This window comes from Calypte anna, chromosome 1, assembly GCF_003957555.1.
Source record: "Calypte anna isolate BGI_N300 chromosome 1, bCalAnn1_v1.p, whole genome shotgun sequence".
NCBI lineage: Eukaryota > Metazoa > Chordata > Aves > Apodiformes > Trochilidae > Calypte > Calypte anna.
This window is the reverse complement of record NC_044244.1, coordinates 22,096,048-22,120,194: the sequence shown is the minus strand read 5'-3', so window position 1 is coordinate 22,120,194 and position 24,147 is coordinate 22,096,048. Positions and strand designations below refer to the sequence as shown.

Below are 24,147 nucleotides of genomic sequence, written 5' to 3'. Positions count from 1 at the left end.
ACATTGGTGCACACGTGGAAATAAAGATTCAATTTGGTAGAAATTAGTCTTCACAGAGAAGTTCTTGAACTCTCATTAGATCAGAAACCTTTAGGTCCCATCACTTGGCCAAAGTTAAATGGGGGAGATTCATCATGATGCTTGTCCCAGGAAATATAGGGCCATCACTTCGGGAAATGATGTATGTTTTCTTAAAAGAAAGCAGAAGTTTCTCAGCATCTCTTCCCCTTGCCTTCCCTTAGATGCAAGCAAAATAATCTTGTGTGAGTCCTAATCACTTTGGATTTGATGAACTCTGTTCTTGAAGAAAGAGATTCCATGAAAAACACAACGCTGAAAAAATGCAACAGAACAGCAAAACGTATACAACACCCAAATTCAACTCTAGATACAGTTTATACTGTAGACTGTTTAGTAACATTTCAGGATGCAGGATATATTTTCTTATGACAAGGTCACATGGATATTCCTTACCATGAGTCTGGTTGCAGCCATCACACCCCCAGAACTTCCACTAACCAGAGACTCATACAGCTGTGTTCCACTGGAACTGGAGAACTCAGCATGGCAAATTTTTGTTTAGGCCTATGGAATATTTTTATTCCTTCTTTTTTTTTTTTTTTTTTCTCGTAAGAGTGGTCAAACCCTTGACCACTTGTCCAGAGAAGTCAGAGTTTTCATCTTTGGAGGTATTCAAATTCCTCTTGATGTCAGTGGAAATCTTACCTATTCAGTGAACATAGCCAAGTGAACAAGTCATCTCTCTCTATGGCACATGCCTTATAAATGGCTCATCTGAGTTAGTGTCCTCATGAATAAACTGATGCTCACCATCCACTGCTGATCACTAACTAAATGGCTGTTCTGAAAAGTTTGCCCAAATTTACAGATCTTACTGAAACTCGTCCCTTCCTAAGCTTTTCTTCATGTCACAACAGACTGATCTCCCCTGTTAAATAAAAACATTACAGCTAGCTAACTCATTTCTGAATCACTGGTTGCATCTATGGCAGTATCAAGTGAGAAAAATAACCCTACTGCAAAGATGATTTTGGAATTGAAAATACTTACATTTATTCCCTGCAATTTTTCCATTATTTTATTTGAAGGGTAGTTGCATGTATGCTAGCATAAGGAAAACAGATTCATTCATAGCATGTAGGACACAGATATTGTACTTTAACCAGAAAGGCTGACAAAGCTTTCATCTCTCAGTTTCTATCTTGATGCAGAATCCCAGGTTACAAGATACTCTGAAAGTGGAGCATTTTATTAGTCAAAACACCAGATGTTTCATGACAAGATGGCAGCATGGTCACAACATCCGCAATAATCTACAATTTGTAGAAAACCCACATTTGAGGGGAGTAACACTGAACCCTTCTGTTCAGAAAAAAAATTCTAAAAACAGAGTTTTTCATAACAGTATCTCATTAATCCTTTGATCATGAACAGTACAAAACAACAGAAAAACAAGAAAAATAAACCAAGATTCTATGAATCTTCAGACCTTTTATCACCTTTGCTGCCCTACTCTGGACTTGCTCCAGCATCTCAATGTCCTTTCTGTAGTGAGGAGCCCAAAACTGAACACAGAACTTGAGGTGCAGCTTCACCAAGGCCAAGCACAGGGCAACAATCACTTCCCTGCTCCTGCTGCCCATCCTCCAGCAAGGATGCTGTTGGCCACCTTGGCCACCTGGCCACAGTGCTGGCTCATATGCAGGCAGCTGTTGAAAAACACCTCCAGGTCCTTTTCTCTTGGGCAGCTTTCCAGGCAACTCTTCCCCAGTCCTGAAGCATTGCATGGGGTTGTTGTGGCCCAAGTATAGGACCCTGCATTTGGCCTTGTTGAACCTCATACATTTGGGCTCCTCCCAATGACCCAGCCTGTCCAGACCCCTCAGCAGAGCCTTCCTACCCCCACTCAGATCAACACTGCCACTCAACTTGGTGTCACCTGCAAACCTACTGAGGGTGCACTCAAGCCTCTCATCCAGACTACTGATAAAGATATTAAATGGAATTGGCCCCAATACTGAGCCCCTGAGGAACACCATTGGTGATCAGCTGCCAGCTGGATCTAACTTCATTTACCACAGCTCTTTGGGCCCAGTCATCCAGCCAGGTTTGGTTTTTATTACCCAGCAAAGAGTAAATAGTGCATATCCAGCCTAACTTCCTAATCTCTAATAACCAGATGCAGGACTTTTAGGCATATTTAGCCATATCATATTGTTCCTATGAACAAGAGCTACAAAAGAATCTAAAAAACCCTAAATTATTAATGACTAGGTTGCCTATATACAATGGATTCCTAGAGTCACATGTTAAAGAATAAATTCACGCTATGATCCATCTGGTTCAAAGCCAAATATTTTTCTCCTCCACCCAGAAATCTTGTATAAACATAAAAATAGTACATTGCTGTTTTCTCAAGAGGAACACACCTACCAAAAATCAACAATTCCTTCTAAGCCAGCTTCACAAACACATTTGATGAAGATAAATCTGCAGCCTGCCCATTTCTGAGAGCAGTCAGAAAGGAAAACTATTTCTAGACAGGAAGCTGAACTAACTAACTAAATTTCAGAATCTGGTCATGACCTATTGCCACACACCTCATTTTCAGTGCGGGATTTCCTGTTCACAGTGGTTTGGGCTCATGCAAACAACAAGGAAGCACTTTCCTCACTTCCAGGTTATCCCACTGCTCTTATGTTACAGCCCCATTAGTAACTGCTCAGCTGTGTATGAGCTCAACAGGCACTTTGAAGTCAAATAACAACAGGTTTGCCTCAGATAAATAATGTTTGATACCAGAGTTTAGATTACTCAAGTGTTTCAGATCCCTCGTCTAATATTGCTTTTTATCTTCACGGTCATACACAGTAAACTCTCATCTAACAACAGTTATTTAGTTCCTATTAATTTGACTGAGTACCCTCAAAGTAGGAAGAAAAATGAAAAAAGAGACAGGTTTTTGGTGCTTCTTTTTTTAACCATGTCTTACCTTCAGAGACACAGCTGTCAAAAAAGGTAAGACCAGTCAATTTTGAAAAAAAAATGTCTAGGAAACACTACACTATCCAAACTAAAAGTATATGGAGTTCTGAACAATTATGCCAAAAAACATTTGACATTTTTGATTTGCTAACCTTCCTGCAGTTTTCTCCTAACTCAAAACATTCAAGGTATGCCCAGCACTACCAGGAAGGGAAAATCCAAATTGCCTCCCTCCAAACAAATTATTCACCCTTTCATCTGCTTGGCCTTACACCACGTATTGACTCCCCTGCTAATATCCAGCTTGCTCCTCATCCACTCATGCCAAGTGGGAGATATGCAGGCTCTGCTTGCACAGCTGGAGCTTTCCCCCTAAGCCACCTCCCTGGAGTGGGACAGAAGAGCTGTAACCTTCAGTCTCAAGAAGACTATTTGCCTACAAAGCAATCAGAGTATCAGTTTCTCCAACTTTTTAGCAAAGGATAGTTGGACCTCCACATAAAACTGAGGCACCTCCAGCCTGCCCCTTTCCTGATGAAATTACTCCTCTCTTGCGATGACAGCTAAGAAAGTACATTTTATACATCTTCCCCAAACAGAAACAACTAATGTACCATCATCATCATTCACACATGCCCCCAAAATTTCTCAATTTGATTACTAATGGGGGCCATGCAGAAACTCACATGCCAGCCATTTTACAATTTCTGCCTGTTTTCCTCTATGTATTTAGTTCACGGATACCTTGTACAGAATTTTACAGTACTGCTTCAAATTCAAGATTTGCTCATTTCCTTCAACCATAACACTTAAGGCATCAAAAGCATTTCCACCCAGTTTCAGACCAAACCAGTTTGGCCCAGTACTCTGCCTGTGACAAAGTCCTTCTCTACAGGAAGGCACAAGATCCTCAGGACAGAGTGGAAGCAATTTGCCTCAAATAAAAATTTCATCCTGCAATACACAGAGATAAGATTAGACCTTAAACCATAAAGTTCAAGGGCTTTAAAAGATATGTTGATAGCAAATCAAGATGAGGATAGTGTGATTTTGAGTCTTAAGCTTTTAAAAGGCAGGGAGAAGTTTAGAAAAAAGATAAGTTCCTTTTGTCTTAAATTTCTCCCTCTGAAATTCTTGTCCTAAAGCTCTGATCAGAGAAACAAGCAGGAAAGCTCCTCCCAGCACCCACTGCAGAGCAAGTAGAGGGCTTCTGTCCATACAATAACAACTTGTTTCAGACCCAGGGGCATTGCTGAGAACAAACTGCATGGGTAAAAAGCCTTCAAAATACATCAGCTAAAGGAACACACCTCAGAATGTGTCTGATCTACCAATCTTGCTGCAAAAATATTAATGAATAAATGAAAACACCACAAGATAAGAGTCTCGAGAGGCAAGTTTTCTCCTCTTGCAGGATCCATTTAGTTTGGGTTATTTTTGTTTTAAAACTACCCCAAATTTTAGTCAGCAACTCCAGCAAGTTACTTGCTGCCAGATTTCTATTCCTCAGTGACAGCAAGCACAGCTGAGACTTCCCACCCGGAAACTAATTATCAACATTACAATATTCAGATTACACTATCTCAATTATTTCATTAAAAATCATGAGTGAGGATGGGAGTAGCACTGATGCAAAGCATATCATATCATGTATCTTGTCATATCATAAAACATCAGCAGCTGCATCCCATAATCTCACTGTGTTTCAAGACATCTGTTAGAAACAAGGGACACACAACCTTTTATCAGAAGTGTTCCACGCTTCCATCAGTAAGTCTTTAAAATACCATTTGCAGGGAAAAGCAAACCAGTGAAATAAAGAGGAGTGGGTGAATCTCCCAGTCTAGAAACAAATCCAGAAAAGTAAAACCAACAGCAGACCAGAGACACTAAAAAACTAGCAAGTTTTGCTTATACTTACCCGTTTTAGTACCATGGCTGGCTCCACAGCCATACCATGTTATGTTCCTCTGGACAAACAGGAGGAGCTGACATTTGATGTTTACACACTGATAACAACAGGAGCAAGGTGGGTGGACATGACACTATTCAGACAGTTTTCAGACCTGTGTAGACTAGGAAAAAACATACAATTACACTGAATTTTTAATTGTGCACCAGTTATGGTTTAATTACTTGATTTCTGCTTAGAGAAAATGGCCTAAAAATTGTGTCTCGCTGCCTGATGCTGGAAAACCTATTCAAGAATGAGGTGTTTAAATTAGCATGTTCAAGTTTATGAGCTCTCTCTTTCTTTTGCCTATTGCCATGATCATTACAGAGTGGCATTTTTCTCAAATTCTACCACTTTCAATTTCTATAATCCTCTACAACAGCTTAAGGAACAATCTCAGCAATGTGTATTTGAAAGTGTTGCATAATGTCATTATTAGCATTTTATTTCAAATCATGACTCATGGATATTCATTCTGAAAAGCTGTAAAATAAAAGCACTAAGAATCATGCCAGGGCAATAATGAATATGAGAATGGAAATCAATAAAGAGAAAAAGAACTAGAGCAATGGGACCTGGACTATATCACAGACCATAATTCACTGGTGACTAACTTAAAGTGAATGCTAACAACTGAATGCTGGCTGGAACACATTAGATCAAAAGCTACCTGACACTGCACAGAGCTCAAAAGGCAAATCAATCTCTGAAGTTACTGTAATTAGAGCTGAGCAGCGTGACCATTTTTGTTCCCTCCTTAAAGGGAAAAAGAAAATAAATGGGGAAAAAAGAAGAAAAGGACAAAATACTCTTAAAGCTGTTTGTCTCTGTGCATGTTTAATAACAGCTTGGCAATGTATCATAGTGCATCTACTTGCCCAAAATCCCACAGAAATGAAAAAAAGTTTGCCTGCTCATATACTCTAAGGACTAGGATCTGAGCATGGCATTGCAGACACATGAATGGGAAGAGGTTAAGTGATTCTGGGACAGCACACATATTTAACAACATGAAGTCAGGGCAGATAACATCAGGCAGTGGAAAGAAACAATGAAAGGAAGTCAGCTGAAAGCCTCCCAGCCTTCCCTGCTGACAACAACTGGGCTCAAAGACAGACCTAATAACAACTGGCCAACAGGGGAATTACTGGAGTAGAAGCAAAGCTGTAAAATCCAAACCCAAGGGAGAATAAATACTTTTTCAAACACAGGCCCCTACAAGTCTGTCTGTATAGAGCAGCCCCCTCAGGTATTGGCAAAGCACTATGAGGGAGCTCAAGGAGAGAGTCCTGTGTCACCTTGACACCACAATAAAGCAGGAACACAAAGGTACAGGCAGCGAGGACAAAATTTCAGATTGGTAGGTACTATGCTTCACTGCCCAACAAACATGTCCTGTTCATCTCCAGATCATGGGCAAGAAAAAATAATCAACCACTCTAACACTTGGGAGTGTGAGTGAGCAGCCAGTGGCTTTCCTTTTACTTTCATTCCCTGGGGGAAACTGTATAGGATCTGTTTTAATCCAGTGAGAACTCACTGATCAGCAACAGTTTACATTCAGGGTTTATTTTCTGTCTTAAGGTCTTTCCTTAAAGTTCACAAAGAAGAAGAAACACTACCTTCCCTTGAAATAAACTCACCACTAAGTTCTTTGTAAATAGTTTTACAAGTTCAGGAGACAGAGCAACTGTAGCTTTCTGCATATGAATGAAACAGTAAACCATAGAAAGAAAATGTAGTGTCTCCAGATGTTTTTTTAAACAAACATCTGACAAGTAAAGAGGGATGTACCCAGTCAGACCTTCAGTGTCTGAAATGGTACCAATGGCTCACTCACACCATTAGGAATGGAAAACCTGTATTTTTTTTCTTCTCTAAGGCAGTGCATAATATAGAGACTGGGTTTTTATTAATTTGTTGTTTTTGTTTTTATTTAGTAATACCCACTTGCTTTAAAGGGAATTTTTTTAACAGAAGCAATTCAGTGATTAAGAACCCTTTCCCATCATCAGGAGGGGCTGAGCTATGGATCTTTAGATGCTTAGCATAGGCCTTTCTCATTTAAATCAGGTAAATTTTTACCTTTCCACCTGCAAAATCTGCTTAAGAAGATTTTAGTACATGCTACGTTGGCAATTTATGTATCTAGCCAAAACAAAGAGAAGAGGATTCCTGATCTCCATCTCCCCCAGTCACAGAAAAAAAATGGCACAGCGATTATAAGCATGCCAGAGGAACAGAGCTAACACTCTTGTATAGCTATTGCACAGGGGAACTGGAAGGGCAGAGTGTGTCTGCTATTCTAGAAATGCAATTTCCTTTCCAAACTTCAGATTGAAAGCAACTTTTAATATTTATACTATTTGAAAAAAGGACAGCAGAGGACCAACACTTAGCATCTGTCATGTTCTGGGCAGAGGGCACAACGATGGAGGACCAAAGCATTACAGAAATCAGACCACTCAGAGGGAGAGACTGAGCTTAGTCCTTCCTCCAGTTCTGCATTCTTTTACTGAGACTACCGAGTTAATTTGACAGGAAACCTCTTTTCCACTTCCTAAACTTTTCTTCCCTCTTGTGGAAAGTCAATACAATCACGAACCAAAAGGAAAGACACTCTTGCTCTCCTGTACGATCCAGCACAGCTGAGGAGTGAGAAAGATGGAGGACAGCTGGGGTGAATGAGGTTTGCTTACATTTGTGCAAGTAAACCTCACAGACCAAGAACCACAGTTTCAGTGATTCACTCATTCCCTAGCACAACTGCAAGAACTGTTCCCAAGGAGCACAGAAATAATGACTGATCTTCAGAATTATTCACAGCATGTTCTTTGTACCGCTTTTTTCAAAAACTGTAATTACTTAGAAGTGCTGAGTAGGAGTAAGGCAGACAGACCAAAGCTCCTTGCAACCCCCCAGTGCTGGGAGATGCCTTTACCTCACCACTACTCGGTACTCCAGCCAGGACAAAAGATGCAGTATACCCAGAAGTCATACATTGTCGTGCCCAGTTCAATGAAAAGTTGTGATGTCAGAGGAAGTTAGGAAGGAAACACAAATCTACGTCTTTTGTTGCATAGAAAACCAGCGTGTAAAAATATAGGTGAGTCTGAAAAACAAAAACATTGCCCACAGTATGCTGGATAATATTTTAGAGGTGAGAGTTACCTGTGAATGTTACAGCATAATTGCACTGTTATATGTGTTGTCTGCTAGAAGCATTCAAGCTGTATGCAAAAGTACAGTAAAAATTCACAAGTCGAGTGGCTTTCAGTAGAGAAATCAGCATGTCCTGACCATTTAACCTCCTGTGGTCAAGGAAAAGCTTGACTCAATACATGTTTGTTAAACTTGGCTCTGCAGCTTGCCAAATGTATCCAGGGCAGAATGCCAGAAATTTAGAACTTTAGAAACTTATTGGATAACTTGGAACTCAGAACTTTTGATAGCAGTTGGGCTAAAAAAAAGCAAAAGCACAGAGTAATGCTGCTACTGAATGTGTGTGAGTTGTGCTTCTGAACTTAGCTCTTTATTACTGCAGCACTTAATTATTTTTCTGAGCTTGCTGATATGCATGGTGATTAAACATGAATTCGGTCACAGAGGTTTGTATTTTGTCAGAAGGATCTTTTTAGCCTGGATCTTAGAAGGATTAATTCTCTACATCAAGGAATTAGAAGGATTTAGTCAGTTGAGCCATCAGACTGAGGAGTCAAGACCTGAATGAGGAGGCATGAAAATTCCTTAGCAGCCTGAAAGTTGTCCAGCAAAGGATAAAAAAGTAAGGTTAGAATCAGAGTTAGTAAGGTTAGAACTGGGAACCATCTGGATGGGATGGATTAGTCATACAAAGTCACAGATTTGACAGAATTACTTAAAAAATGATAAAATCATTTAATCCGTTTTCTTCTCATTCTTGCTTTCTGGCTAAAAGAATGCTGTAGATCTTATCTAGACAACAGTTAAGCTGCTGAGATACTGCCACAAAGGGGGGGGGGGAAAATCCACAAAAATGTGAGGTTAAACAGCAGGCCTCTGGAAAGGTAGCTGCAAAGTTTTGGAGGGCTGTGCCTGCAAATTAAAAATAAATGCAGTATTTCCAATTTGTTATAATAGAGGGAACAGGAAAATGACATTGTAATCTTCTGATTTTGAAGATTGTTACTGCAATTCAAGGCTGGGATACACCAGCACACAGAATGGATGAGAAAACTGCACTGGAATACACAACCAGCATGGGAGCTGTGGTAACAGAAACAGGGTGAAATTCAGCATCTCACATATGTCATGCCAGGACTCACTAGAACTTCTGCAAAAGTTTCACTCACTTTATCTTCTCTGAACTGAAGGCTCAGATGTAGTGTCTGGGTGCACCCCAGGCACCAGGCTAATATGAGGACACACGAGAAGGGTGCATGAATTCCAGCTGCAAAATATAACAGGGAGTGGCCATTAGGATAAACGGAGAAGGAGAGAGAGTTCTGCCTCAGGGATGGTTCAGAGCTTGGATTGTTTCATATATGAATGAGACACCATCCTCTATCTTCCAGGGAGAAAAGGTGTTACTTTACCTGAATGGCAGAGCTGACAAAACAGAAAGTGTGTATGAAAAAAGCTGCAGATGAATCCAGTCTGGAAACAGAAGTCTCAAAACTACCAGAGTAATGACAAATGTGGATACCAACTAGCTGAAGTTTTACCTGCTTATAAAAGAGAAAACAGATTTTTTTTGCATATGAGATTGCCTCGACCCAGAAGCTCCCTTCCTATTGAATGAAAGTCTACAAGAGTAACTTCATGTGTGTTGAAGATATTTATCAGCTTTGCAAGATAAGCTTTCCATCTGACAGCAGAGCGATACTTTCATTCAGACATTACATATGACAGGGTGTTTACCAGGTGTATTTGAGGCACAGTAGGTTTGCTACCCTGGCTTATTACACTTTCTGTCAAAAGCAAAACACTTAAATACACAGGTACTGCTAAAGGCATAAATAAGGCAGCAGAGTTGTTTGACAGTAGAGATGGTATTCCCTGGTAATTGTTTGTGATTCAGAAAGAATCTTCTGGACTGGCAGGTGGATAAAATACCTGTTTTAGCACAAGAACTATTAGGGGGCAACCTATAAATATCCTAGTTGTGCCACCTTTCAGAAAAAGCCCTTATTATGGTTCACTAAGCTGTACGCACACAATTTTTAAACACACACATGAAACTGCTTAGAAGCTACTGAATCAGTGTCCCTAACACAGCCTATCTCAAAGCAGCCATAAGTTTATGATTCCTCTTAAAAATAAAAAACCCCCCTCCTGCAATATATGCCATCCCCTCTTTAAGACTGCAACAGTTTAGTCCATTCTGATCTTTCACAGTCTTCTACACTGACTGCAAATTTATTTACTTGCTATAGTAAAAAGGATGAAATTACTTCAGCATTTTTGGGTTTGGACTAGATGACCTTTAGAGGTCCTTTCCAACCCAAATTATTCTATGATTCTATTTTATTTCCCTTAAAACTATTAGATTTTAAAATCAGGAAGCAACTCAGAAGCATTTTGATACAGTTTTATAATTTTTATAGTACCCTAAATTCTACTTTTTTACATACATATGAATGTCTGTAGTGAATAAATATTCCTCAACATTTGCCTTAAACACTCACATGCACACACTGTCCTAGGATGAGTTCACTCAACTGAGAAGACAATCTAGTTTCTCACTCTGACTCCTTCACTCTTTTTGAAGGAAAGGATTAAAGGTTACCAATCTTCTGATGTTATTATGCAATTCTGTCCATTTCCCAGGCTCTCCAGCATTATAGATTGAAATGGATTTGCATCGCTGACCATCTGCATTGCTCAGAGCTTCAACATCTCGTACCTCTTTACTCAATCTCAGTCTACCCATCATTCCAGCAATTAGTGTGCATTATGCCATTTACTTATTAGCACTGAGGTAGTGTGATTCTCATCACTGCTGTGAAGATGTTGTTCCATTCCTACATCACTATTAAAAATCAAATGGGCCAAGTTTGTTTGTTTGTTTGTTTGTTTTTTAACCCAAAGAGTGGCTGATGATAGCTATGCCAGCTACTCTGTAACCTCAGTCAGAGTGAGAAAAAAGACCTAGCTATCTAGTTGTGTAACATAGGACGGGTAAATTTTTTAATTTTTTATCGTGGTTTTTGGTCTTTTTAATCATACAATCAAGATAGCTCTTTTCCTGATGGAACTAATTATTTTTTCACTAGAAAAAAAAAATTAGAAATTGAATCAAATTAGCAAAATAAATTACCCTTCACACTGAGAACACATACTGTATTTCAATCCAGAGTAAGTTTCTGCAGCCAAGATATTAATCCATCCCCAAACAGAAAAACAAATCAGATACTTAAGTCTTATGCCTGCAAGACTTAAAGAGCAGAAATAATAAAGTAGAAATTTAGTGCACAGCCTTCAACAGGGCACACCCTGAGCTAGCCCTCAGGAATCAGATGATTGACCAAGCTTAATCATAATAAAAAATACAACCTGCTTTGTTAACAGAAGCCATAGGAACATCTTTGCTCCCTTATCAAAAGGTTGAGCAGTTTCATTTTACATGGAGTAGCTACCAAACTGAGCCAAGGCAGAAATATCAACCCACAGGGTTTGTGGGGTTGAGTTTGTTGGTTTGGGGGGCTGGGATGAAAGGTGGGTGTTGTTTCCTGTTAAAGAAAGCAAGTGGCAATTTACAATTTTTTTGAACAGCAAACAGAAAAAGATGTTTCCAGAAAAGCAGTAATAAGTATCCAATGACTTGTATTCATGGTACTGTATAACCTCACTTTATACAGTGCCTAACCTCATTTTATACTAGATCATCACACACTATGGAGAACTCATTCTCCTCCCTGATACCAGTATCTGTAACCTTTTTTCCCTGCCCTTCCCATGCATACACACACTCTCCCTCCTTTTATATATAACTGTACATGAGTACTCTGTTTGTCCCATAGGGAATTTGGCAGAACCAAAGCATGCAGAGAAGCAAGGATGCACCAGAGGGACCCCCCTGCCTCAGTCCCAGGGGATGGCCATGGTCTCCCCTAATGTCTGCTTGACCCAATTGCTTCCCCTTTTCCAGAATACAAATACATTCAGTTTTAAAACACACACCCTTACCAGACCAAACAGATACTAACCAATTAATTACAATACACAAAGAGATACTGATAAAATCACTGAAGCCCAGAACAAGTAAAATACACTGTAGAGGGTGTGGATATTTCAGTTCTGGGTCCTCTCTCTCTGTGAACATGAATCCCATGGAAAGGGGAGCTCACTGCAATGACCACAGATTAGTCCATGAGAGTTCAATATAATGTCTGTCTGTGGGCTGGTCTCACAGCATCATTACTTTAAAAGGCACCTGTGTCCCTCTTGGCTACTGAGAAGCAGGATAGGAAATTACACGTGGGTTTCGATGCTTCTAAGCACTTACAGCTTTGTTATTCCTAATCTAAGTTTCTATAAACATGTCAAAGTAATTGAGGACCAGGGCAATTTAAAACATTTAAATTTATAACTGAGGAGTGCCCAATTAGGCAGGAACACCCAAACAGGTGCCTGGATAAAACTTAACCCCTAATTAGCTCCTCTAAAGAATTACTAAAAAACAACTCGTTAATTGGGGTAATTTAAGATTTTTTTTGAGAGGAAGATAAATCTTTAAACTTTCCATTTTTGTTCTGTCAAATGTAATTTTCAGATTTCTATTTTTACAGGAGTTTAGAAAAGAGAAGTGACAGTCCATTTGCTGGCCTTCACACTTGACAGCCAACACCTGTCACTCACACACATGCTACCAATCCACAGAGAGGATGCTACCTAAAGGGCCTCTCCAAGACCTCACTTGACTGCATGAGTAGCAGCCTACTGCAAAGCCAGCCACTAAAACAAAATACTTTATGTCAGCCTACTTCGTAAGCAGGTTCTATTTAAGTCATACATTTTTAAAAAGAAGGGAGCATTTGATATTAAAATGGATATAATATCCCTATTCCACCTGTCATTCTGCCCCCATTAATCCCTACCTCAATGCTAGAAAGTATAAGCACAGTGATCTGCAAATCAAGTCAGGTCTATCTGCAGGATTAGATTCAGTAGATGGCTCAGGGTGTCACAATATTTTCCAAGGGCACTTTATTTGCTGTCTGAAGATACTCTTGAAAATGATTTCTCAGTCATTAATTATGCATTCTCTTTCTTATAATCTGTTCTTTTAATTAGTATCCCAGGCAGCTTTGCAAAGGATCCCACACTTTTAGTAATTAGGGGCAGTTTGCTGGCCCTAATTAACTTCAGACATAGCAAGACTCTGTTACTTCAGCTGTTTTTATGTTCGCATTGCATATTCTGTCAGAAAGACTGCCCTGTTGTGCTATTTATCTCATTTAGGTTCAATTTCTCTTTCTTGACCCTGTGTTAGTTGCTGTATATTTAAATCTCTGACTCTCTGAACTCACATCTACAGTGTGACACCAGAAAAGTGCATCTGTACACTGAAGCAGTTTATACTGAAGATGTAACATCCCCCCTAAATGCATTGCAGGATGGTTTACTTCAGTCTGGCTGCAGAGCCTTCCTGTGCTCCCAGTATGTAACTTCTGGTTTACCTTTGCCCACGAACTGTCATATTTATGCAGTCCAAATGAAAACTTTGCAAGTGGGACAACAGCTAAACCGGTGACACGAATGCTGATGCTGTCACTGATTAAGTGTCCCACCTTATAGGATGGTCTTACTTTTGAAAAGTGTCTCCATTATCCCAGCAGACCTGGACAGCAGCCATGACCACTACACATCAGCCCAACACCCCAAGACATGGATTAGCAAAATACAGCACTCAGGCTTAAAAACAGGTTTTATAATATGGGATGAACTCTGACAGCTTGTAGTGCCTCCTTCCCTTGTGTGCTGCTCTGCATTATTAAGTGCTCTTGTAACAGACCCAGCTTGTAATACACCAAGGGGGTCATGTATGGAGGCTTTAGCCTTACTGCAACTCTGTGACCTCTTGAAGCACATGCCAGACTGAGTTCTAACAACTCTACTTACCAAATTAAAGTATTAATTACCTGTTTGAGTTTAAATATCTCAAGCATATAAACCAGTTAGCAGTTTAATGAAAACCTGAATATTCCTGTTGCCATTTTAAAGAACTAATATTTCTCATTAGTACATGACGCTTTTCATCTACAGACAGCAAGCTGTGTTACAGGAAAGACTGTTACAAGACAGAAAGACTGTCATAACCCCGTTGCTCCAATGCAGCTTTTAGGTAAAGCCAAGCAAAGACCACTGAAAATACCCAGCCCTATTCACAGGGTATCACTGTCCTCCTCATGATTTAAAAAGTAAAGAATGTGTAAAGGTTCTCCACCGCAGCTTATGGGAGGTGGGAGCAAAGAGGGGACAAATGTAACTTTACTTCCCTGTAACAGCAGTTCTATAAGGTACTAACCATCCTACAGACAAGGGGTCCAAGTGACAGCTGTGGGCAAAAATACTCACATATTCTGATAGTGAGTAAGGGTACCTAAAAACTTAAATGTTAGAGAAAGCCAACTGTAAACACTGTCCTTAAAAATCTCAAGAGATGGGTTTTTTTAAATTATTTCATTTGGGAGCCAAAGCATGTTGAAAAGAACCCAAAACCAGAAGAAGAGATTGGTAGAATTTGTATCACAGAATATTTAAGCTGAAATGCTTCTAATTACTTCATAACTTCATAGCATGCTTAGAACCTCCACCATCTGCAGCATATACATCTTTACAAGAATGATACTGCATTTGGTGTTAGGTTACTCCCAATTGAATCCATACAGGCAAATACTCTGCAAGCTGAAGATTACAAGAAACAAAAATTTCTAATGCAGTTTCTCAACCCTCTTCTCCAAATAATACTGCTATTTGTTGTACTTCAGTCCCCAATGGTAAGAGACTGAAAAATCCTCTGTTTTTAATGGCACTGTAAGGAAGGGAGTCAGAGGGAAACTGAGTGCTAAGATCATTTAATATCACTTCTTTATTTCTTTCCTTTGCGTATGCTCCATCCATATGGAGATCAAATTAAAACATTTAAATAAACTGGTCAATATTAATATTTTAACACTAATGCATATTTGATGTACTAAACAGTTGGAATGGTGAAGCATTCATAGAAACATTCACTTTAGAACATGAAACAGCTGCCAGTACCTTGCTACAAGACCTCAGAATACATAATTTAGAAATAAATGAAGGAACGTATGAGCAATAGATGCAAACTGGGGATGCTCCCCAGGAAAAGCTAGCAAGATAAATATCTGGCACAGATTGCCTGGAGGTTTTTTGTTTGTTTGTTTAAAAAAAACCTCATGAATTCATTGTAAGAAAAACCTAAACACATAGAACAACTGCAACCTTATGCAGAAAAAAAAACCTGGGACCACAAAAACACTTCTTCCTAAGGCACTATATATCCTACCACTCTAACTGGACTCTTAACTTCTGAGCACCAATATTCTCACCAACTTTTTATGCTTGCAAGCCTGTGATCCACTGACATGGATATTGAGAGTATTCCCTTCTTTCCATCTTTATCATTTTGTTTTTCCTAGCCATGTATCTTTCTTGCAAACTCTTATCCCCATGATGTTCCTCTTTCATTTCTGTTTCATACTGAAAATCATTAACTCATGACCAGTACATTTCATCCCTCTTAACTCTGTCAGTGTCCTTTCTGAACACTTCCTCTACTCCAAAATTAATTCAGTTCCACATGCTTTCCCAATACCTTCAACTCGGTCCATGAAACTCTGAATCACTGATCTACATTCCTCTCCCTGAATTTTGTAGTTGAACATCATCTCTTTGAAGATGATGTTCATATATATATATTTATATATATATATATATATATATATATACACATATATATATATATACACTATCTGAGCTTTGTCTTTTCTTCCACGTCCTCATCTATGGTCCAAAGAGGTCTACATAAAGTACCATCCTGTGTGTCTATCCTATCACTCAGATTACTCCTCCAGCACTTTCATTAAACGGAAACTGGCAGCCTTTATTTTCGAAACCCCACGGCAAAGCCATTTGAACATAAATGAATAAGTAATGCATGAGAAGAAAATGGAAACAGCACTGGAGGAAAATTCTTGTATGATCAACTTCTTATCTTCTAATTTTTCTTCAACAGGTCATATATTTAAAGAAGTATTCACTGTAGCTCTGTTCATTCTTCACAATGCTGTTAATTAATGCTTTTCCTCTTCCTGACAGGAAAAACACTCAAAAACATTTTTAAACTTATGCATACAAGTAATCATGCTCGAAGACAAGCATATGCTTTATCTCCTTGCTGCAAAATAAATAAGAACCAGAAATAAATTCTTCTGGGCAAGTACCATCAACTTCTAGAGAATTTTAAACAAAAAATGAAAATCCTTCAATGCTTATGGAAGTGAAAATAACCTTCTGAACACAAACCTAGGCTGATGCAGGCTGGTAACCACATGCAAACACTCTGCCTCTCCTGCTGTTCAGTTTCCCCCACACAGCAAGAAACCAAAAACTGCCTTTTCACAGCTGCTATTCTAAAACCTGTGGGAATCAGCTGCACACCCAAGAGCTGGGCTGCTATCAATTCAGTGCCAGCACTTCTAGGCAGAAGCAGGCACTGGAGACAGGCACTAGGCAAAGGCAACAGAAGTTCAGGAGATGCTGTTACTCTCCCTACCACCCCTCCTCAGTGGTAATTGCTAAAAAGCAAGAAGTCTGAGTACCAGACTGAACATACCACAACCATCAGCAGGAAGCAAGAGAAGTCAGTTGGAACGAAATATAGGAGGCATCTTTGCAGACACTGTGCCAAAAAAGCTATATGAAGACACTTAAAGGTTAAAAAGTTTAAAAACCTCAGAGGCTGGCATCCATATCAGAGTACTGTACTAACTGGGGCTCAGCACAACTAAATATAGGATCAGGCTCAATGCACAAAGACCAGCACCCCAACACACATTCCTCATCAGCAGAGCAGAGGCAGGCACCCTCCTAGAGGAAGATCCATTATCTCTTCTTGCTCCATGGACACCTCTTGGGGTTCATAAATGGGAAGCAAGTTTTGTCCCTGATCTGTTTGCTTTCCAGTTCTAGGAAGCATACGAGTAAAATGGCAGCAGCAGGAGAGAGTTATGTGTTAAGCTAGCAAAGTAGCAGACATCTACACATAAAAGAGGAAAAAGGATAACATGAAAGCAGAAGGAAAATACAGAGGCATAGTAAAAAAGCAAAACAATAATATGAAAAGTAACTTCAGGGTGATCAAAGAACCACAGAACAATGGAAGTTGGAATACACCTCTAAGATTGCCGAGTCCAACTGTCAACATTTCCCCTGAATAAAATACGTATATCAGTATCTATCACCCACTAGAGCATGTCCTGAAGTGCCTCATTGACATATTTTAAATACCTCCAGGGATGGTGACTCCACCACCTCCCTGAGCAGCCCATTGCAATGCCTGACTACTCTCTCACTAAAGAATTTCTTCCTCATACCTAGTCTAAACCTCCCTTGGTGTAACTTCAGGCCATTTCCTCTAGTCCTATTATTATTCACTTGAAAGAAGAGGCCCTTACCTCCCTACAAACTGCTTTCAGGTAGCTGAAGAGATCAAGAAGGTCTCCTCTCAGCCTCCTCTTCTCCAAACTAAACATTCCCAATTCCCTCAGCCTCTCTTCAGTGGACTTGTTCTCCAGACCCTTCACGACCTGGGTTCCCCTTCTCTGAACTCCCTCCAGCAGCTCAATGTCTTTCCTGTAGTGAGGGGCCCAGAACTGAACACAGCACTCAAGGTGCAATCTCACTAATGATGAGTCCAGGGACATGATCACTTCCCTTCCCCTGCTGCCCACATTATTCCTGATACAAGCCAGGATGCTGTTGGCCTAATGATATTCAAATGATACTGTTGAATAATAGTCAATTGTATTAAAAATAAATGGTACAATGCCAGAAAGAGGAAAAACAAGTATAACAGGCAGCATCCAAATGGAGAGGTGACTTGTAGTGTCCCCAAACATGAACTGCTAACAACAGGTGTGCATGGGAGAAGAATACAAGCAATTGTAAGTTTGCTTTTATAGGAATACATCATTCCTTGAATGTTAACTAACAACCAACAAGTATTTTCTGCTCTGGCAATATTCTACAGTTATGTAATAAGTACAGGTACATGGTAATGAATATTTTGACATACTGCCCCTCTCCAGATACAGGGGAAAGGAATATAGTTCAGAGGGGGAAATAATATTTTCACCAGCTTTGTTTTTTCATGGCAGCGATGAGTATGTTTTTCAAATTCCTACCAAAGGAAGTTATAAAATGAGCAACAAGATGAGCTGATCTGTTATTTCTGCTAATCTGTCACCAGCTACCAATGGTTTAGATACACAAAACATAATGTGAGACTGTCCCTGCATGTCCACTTCATTACAAAGTTGTTTGCCAAAGTCTCTTCTTCCCAAGCCACTGCCCAGCTTCTGGCCAAGCCACACCTATCAATGCTGAGCTAGCATGGCAGCAGAACAGTTTAAGACTAAAACAGAACTGATGGATTGTCATTTCTTAAATGGTATTTGTAACTAGAAGGCTCTGATTATCTCATCATCCTTCAGTATTTCTTCAGTCATGGCTGACCCAGTTGCTCATTGTGAACAACTTCACTACTTCAGGCAAGAACTTCTTCCCCAGGGAGCAAGTTCTGACTTTGATAAAAAGATCTGTCTGCCAACAATCTTACTTCAACACCCACAGAGCTCTCCAGGCCATCAGGGGAACTGGCTTTGACATGAGTTACCAATATACTCCATGCTAGCTTGACTGAAACAAAATACACATGGCTTATCATGACAAGGTGTTATCAAGGTGTTTGTGATGAGGAAAAACAAAGAGGCAAATAAACAATTTAAAATGACTTTCTGGAATATCTGACAAACAATGTTGAAGGTAGGAATGGAAGATATCTTCCTAGAAAGCTCTTTCATAGAATTCTGAGCAGCTGAGCTCTGAAACATGTCTAGGTTTTCTGGCAAGAATGATTTTGAAAAGACCCTCCTTGCTACCTTAGCAGTGGGGGAAGAAGCATTTTATGAAGGAGGTTCAGAAGCCAAGTTTTTATTTCCCAAAACATGCTCAGCCAATCTGAAAGTAGCCACACATCACCAGCTCAAGAGCCAGGAAAAGGGGGACTTGGGAAGGAGAAATAAGAACATGGCGAGTAAAACTGTGACCCTGACAATGAAGTCTATCCCTGTAAGCAACACTTTCCTTATAAAGCTACACATATCATTACAAACCTCTCCTTAAGAGATGAAGTTCAAGAAACAGGAAAGAACTTACGGAGTTTAGATAAAAATAAATTCCAGAATAGTACCACTCCTACTTTTGAGTATTAACTAGAAATGAGTGGTTTTGACATAATCATGATTAAGCAGGTAGAGAGAAGAAATGGAAGCAACATAGGTCAGCAAGTGTTCAGGAAGTAAACTCAGTTATGACTTGTAAACAGCCAGCTCAATTACTTTTGCTACTTATCACCTATGAAAGCAAGACCTGAATCAGCTTGAACGTACTAAGCCTTTCATGCTCTAGGAAGTTTTGTTTAGCACAGGAGTGTTACTTCTCTCCCAGTTTTGGGTTGCTACGGAGTGATTACTTGATCACTAGAGTAAAAAAATCTGGAAGAACACCTTTTTTGTTAGTTAATTGTAGCATTTCACTGTCCCTTACTCCCCCAGGAACTTTAACTCTGATTCATCTCTCAGATACAGAACCCACCTGTGGCACACAGTACCTGAGTAAAAGCAAGTATTACATGCAAGTGTACAGCTAACTACTATAAACCACAGCTACCAGGGTCATCATTTTAATGACTGTGTCTGTTCACATGTACTACCTTCTCTCAGTGGAAGGCAGCCACACTAGGAATGTGTTCCTTTTCACCACCTAAATCCTATTCTGAGGACAAATTCAATCTGTCAGTACCAGATTCAATTTGGCTGGAAAGGGATAAGTGAAGAAGAATGAAGAAGTAGGAGGAGAAATGGGATTAAAAAACTATTCTCTTCTTTTCTGCTGAGATAGAAAGGAAAAAGAGTGGAGAGGAAAAAGAATGAAAGGTGCTGAAATACGGTCCAGAAGACTCACTTTGAAAAGTGTAAACAACAAAAAAGTGACAAGGTCTCTTTAAGCATGATATGTAATGCACAGATGCGTTTATATTTCTCTAGAAGCTTGGAAGATACATGAGCAAATGTCCATAAACATCTATTGAAAATGTGTTACTAAGTACATATTTGTTCTACGCTGTAGAACTACTTCCATCTTTGTCACTATTTGCTACCTCACCTTGAAAAACAATGCCATACTTCATTTCCACATCTCCAATATCAGTTCATTCTTCCTTCTTCACCACAAATCTACCAGTAACCAAAGACAGGATGTAATAATACGTCACCAACTAACTGGTAACAGTTACAAAAAAAGTATTTCTACCACATATAGTATAGATTAGAAAAATAAAGGCAGAAAGATTATTAAAGTATGTGTTTCAGCAAATTCTGGGCTAAATTACATTGAATTAGGTATTATAAACATATTAGCAGAGTTTATAGACTCTGGAGAGTTATGATGGTTCTTTTTTTTAAGTCTGATTTTTTTTTTAATTATTCTTCTAGCACAGTAGGACTGAGCTAATTTTACTTAGTGCAAAGCAGGAAGGATGCATGTATTTAAAATTCTTTACCTTGACCAGTATAACTCAGTCCATTAAGTATGATGGTTTTAAGCTACTATAACATACATTTTCATCTGATACTGAAGGAAGAACATAGGAAGCCAATCATTTTATAAACCATTTCCTTACTGATATTGCAATGCAATTGAGGATATTTGATATGTGAATTCCATCTCATTACATTTATGTTCCATATTAAAAAAGAAGCAAGCTGCATTCTGCAATATTTGCTCAGCAATATGCCAAATGAACTTGCAGAAAGAACAAATTACTTCTGCTCTCAAGCAGGGCGGATACTATTCTTAGGTTATCAGAAAGACTGCTGGTGCAAAAACATTACAAAGAATCCACAACCAGAGACAGGCATACCAGGCTGGAAGCTGGAACCACAGAGCATCATAAGTTTTGGTTCAAAACCATACCTTGGATCACTTATCCACTGATGATGGACAGGGCATGGAGTAGGTGATGGCTCCAGTTATATAACACAGAGAGGGAATCCCAGTCCAGGTCTCAATGGACAATCAGCCACATTACACAAGTCAGACGTGAGGCAAAAGAGTAAGAAATTTAGGAACAGTTCACATCTTTATCAAATCTCAGCAGTAAGGGAATTAATATAGGATATCAGACAGACTTTTACCCTATGGAATGCAAGTCAAGTTATCACACAGACAAAGTGTTTAAGGATACAGTTTAAGACAGGTGGCTGCACTCTCATTCCTAAAGCTGATGCAGGGCCACCGTTCAGCAAAGAGTACAAAAATCAGACCACAAAAGATGGCTCCTGTGTACAGCTTTCTGCAGTCTTGAACTACTAAAGCAGGTTTTCTGAACTCTTGAAACTCAGGACCAGTTCTGCTACCCTATATCCAGTAGCTCATTGGATTATGTATCAAACTGCCCATTAAGAGGAAAGAGGTTTCCATGCATTTCTTCTTTACATAGGTTTCATTACTTTCAAAGAGAAGTACCACCCTTATAAAGAATTTTTTTTTGTATTAGGTCTTATTTAAAAACATTAGTTCTGGACCAGAAAAAGACAAATCATCCTTGTTCTGTAGCTAAATTCCTAAACATGACACAAATTTCTTTCTACAGTAGTTGAACCAAAAGTCCCAGTTCACTTAAAAAAAAGAATTAGCAAGAGTAACATTTTATTTCAGGTATAAAGTCAATTCTGTCCATCTGTTTATTACTCATATGTTAAATCCACAACTGCTGCATTTCTGTATTTGGTACACCACAGTAATTTTTTCTCATATATCTTATTAATAAAATAGTTAAATCTGTAGTTATTTTTAAAATGTAGTTAGTGACTGAGATTACTGAGAAAATCTAAACCTTCAGTATTTTCTGCAGTTGATGGCCACAAGTTGCAAGTTGGAAGTCGATTAGGAAAATTTCATCAAGAAGAGGGCAATGCAGCACTGGAGCAGGTCACATGGGTGGGTTGTGGAAATCTCACCTCTGGAGGCTTTTGAGCCTCCTGCTTGAATCTAGACTAGCATCAACACTACATCAGGATAGCTTTGGCTATGTCCAGCAAAGGTCACAGTTAGATTTCCCTGCAAAGTATCATTTCTGTGATGGTTGTTGTGGGGTGAGGAGTCCTCAGTGGAATGGTAAAACATTTCATTTTGCCAGGTTTTCTTTTACTTACTGCTTACTTTCTATAGGCTTTAGAGTTTAAATACCCAACACTTAGTAAGAATGTTGAAATAATCTTATTACTGCCATGTTAACTTGTCATTGAATTCACTAAGCACAAATTACTTATAGCAAGCATAATTTAGATACTCCAAAACATCCAGTTATTGGATTTAACAAACCTTTAGAGATATGGAAGTACCAAGATCATGAATGACAAGTGGAACTGAATGCCTTCCCTTTGGAAAGTAATGTGCAGGGGGAGTTTGTTTTCGGTTCTTTCTGGGGTTTAGTTTTTCTTGGTTTTTTCCCTTTTCTTTCTTGTTTTGATTTGTGCATGTTTGTTTGTTTGCAAATTAAAAGGAAAACACACAAATTTTAGACCAAACATTACAAGAACCGAGCTTTTAAGTGGTTTACCAGAAACCCAAGCAAAACTTTAAGTATTCTACCTATACAGTAGCTCAAAAGTAACAGGGAACAAGAACTGCTACAGTAAAAACACCTATCACTTACGTGCCGTTTCTCAGGGGTTTGTCTTCAATACAGAAGACACGAGTCAATCATCACTAGAAAGCCATTCTCATCACAAACACGCATGTCAATTGTTCCTCTGTACACAGAGATCACACTTAATAATTAATGAAACAAACCAGTTTTCTCGTTCACTTCTGTATAATGGCTGAATTTGCTTGAGCTGGGCACAGATAGTCAGAATACGATTTCCTGGAGGCACCTCTGCGAGGTTTAACTCCATCCATCGCACAACGCCGAGAAGCTGAAACATCTCCCCCTGCGCAGCAGCCCTCACGGCCGCACTCCGCACTCCTGCGTACGGACACTTTTTAAGCGCAGCTCTGAAAACTTAACAGACTTTCCCCCTGCTGCCTGACGGGCTCCCAGGTAAAGGTGCTGCTCTGAAGAAGCCCCGCTGACACCCAGCTCCGCAACCCCCTGCTCTAACCTGATCAACCTGTTGCGGGCCGGAGCGCGGCAGCGGTGGCAAAAGCAGCGGCCGGAGGGCAGGAACGGGATGGCCCGGCCGGGAGCAAGCGCAGGCGGCGGGGACGGGGCGGGTGAAGGCGGGAGCTCACCTTCTGCTGCCGGCGGGCCATGTCCGTGGGCTGCTTGGCGTTGAAGGGGTGCGCGATGCACCTGGCGATAAACACGTAGAGCTGCAGCCGGAGCCGCTTCTCCCGCTCCTCTCGCTGCAGGCGTTCCTGCTCATCCCGGCCCTCGCTCAGCACCGAGGGGCTGGGGCTGGGACTCGCCGCCCGCGTCGCGCCGGACTCCCTGCCCCGCGGGTCCCGGGGCGGCGGCGGCAGCGAGCGCGGAGAGCCACCGCCCGCCGCCACCAGCACGTCCCGCCGCTCCTCTTCCAGCAGCTCATCGGACTCTTCCTCGCTGGAGGACGGGTCCAGCATTGTGCTCGGCGGGCGGGCTCCGCCACCGGGCAGAGAGCGAGGCGAGGAGCTGCACGCACCTTTCCGGACACGTCGAGTTTACACACAGACTGTTTCCGACCGGCAGCGGCCGCCGGGCGGGAGCGGAGGGGCGGGGAGGGGAGGCGGGGTTTGGGAAGGGGGTCGAGCCTGGGTTGCCGTGGGAATTGCTCCGAGCGGCTCCCGGCAGAGGCGGGGCTGGGCTGGCACCTTCGCCCGCCCCGGAGAGGGGCAGCGGCCCGCAGGTGGCTGGG

At 40.4% G+C, this 24,147-nt stretch overlaps 1 protein-coding gene across 1 annotated transcript in view; it reads right to left on the bottom strand.

The window, feature by feature from the left end:
* CADPS2 (calcium dependent secretion activator 2) overlaps window positions 1-23,875 on the bottom strand; it is a 277,107-nt gene extending 253,232 nt beyond the window's left edge. Inside the window, exon 1 of the mRNA XM_030447170.1 lies at window positions 23,546-23,875. Coding sequence (XP_030303030.1) covers window positions 23,546-23,875 — 330 coding nt within the window. The remainder of the gene's footprint in view (window positions 1-23,545) is intronic.
* Window positions 23,876-24,147: the final 272 nt, after the last annotated feature.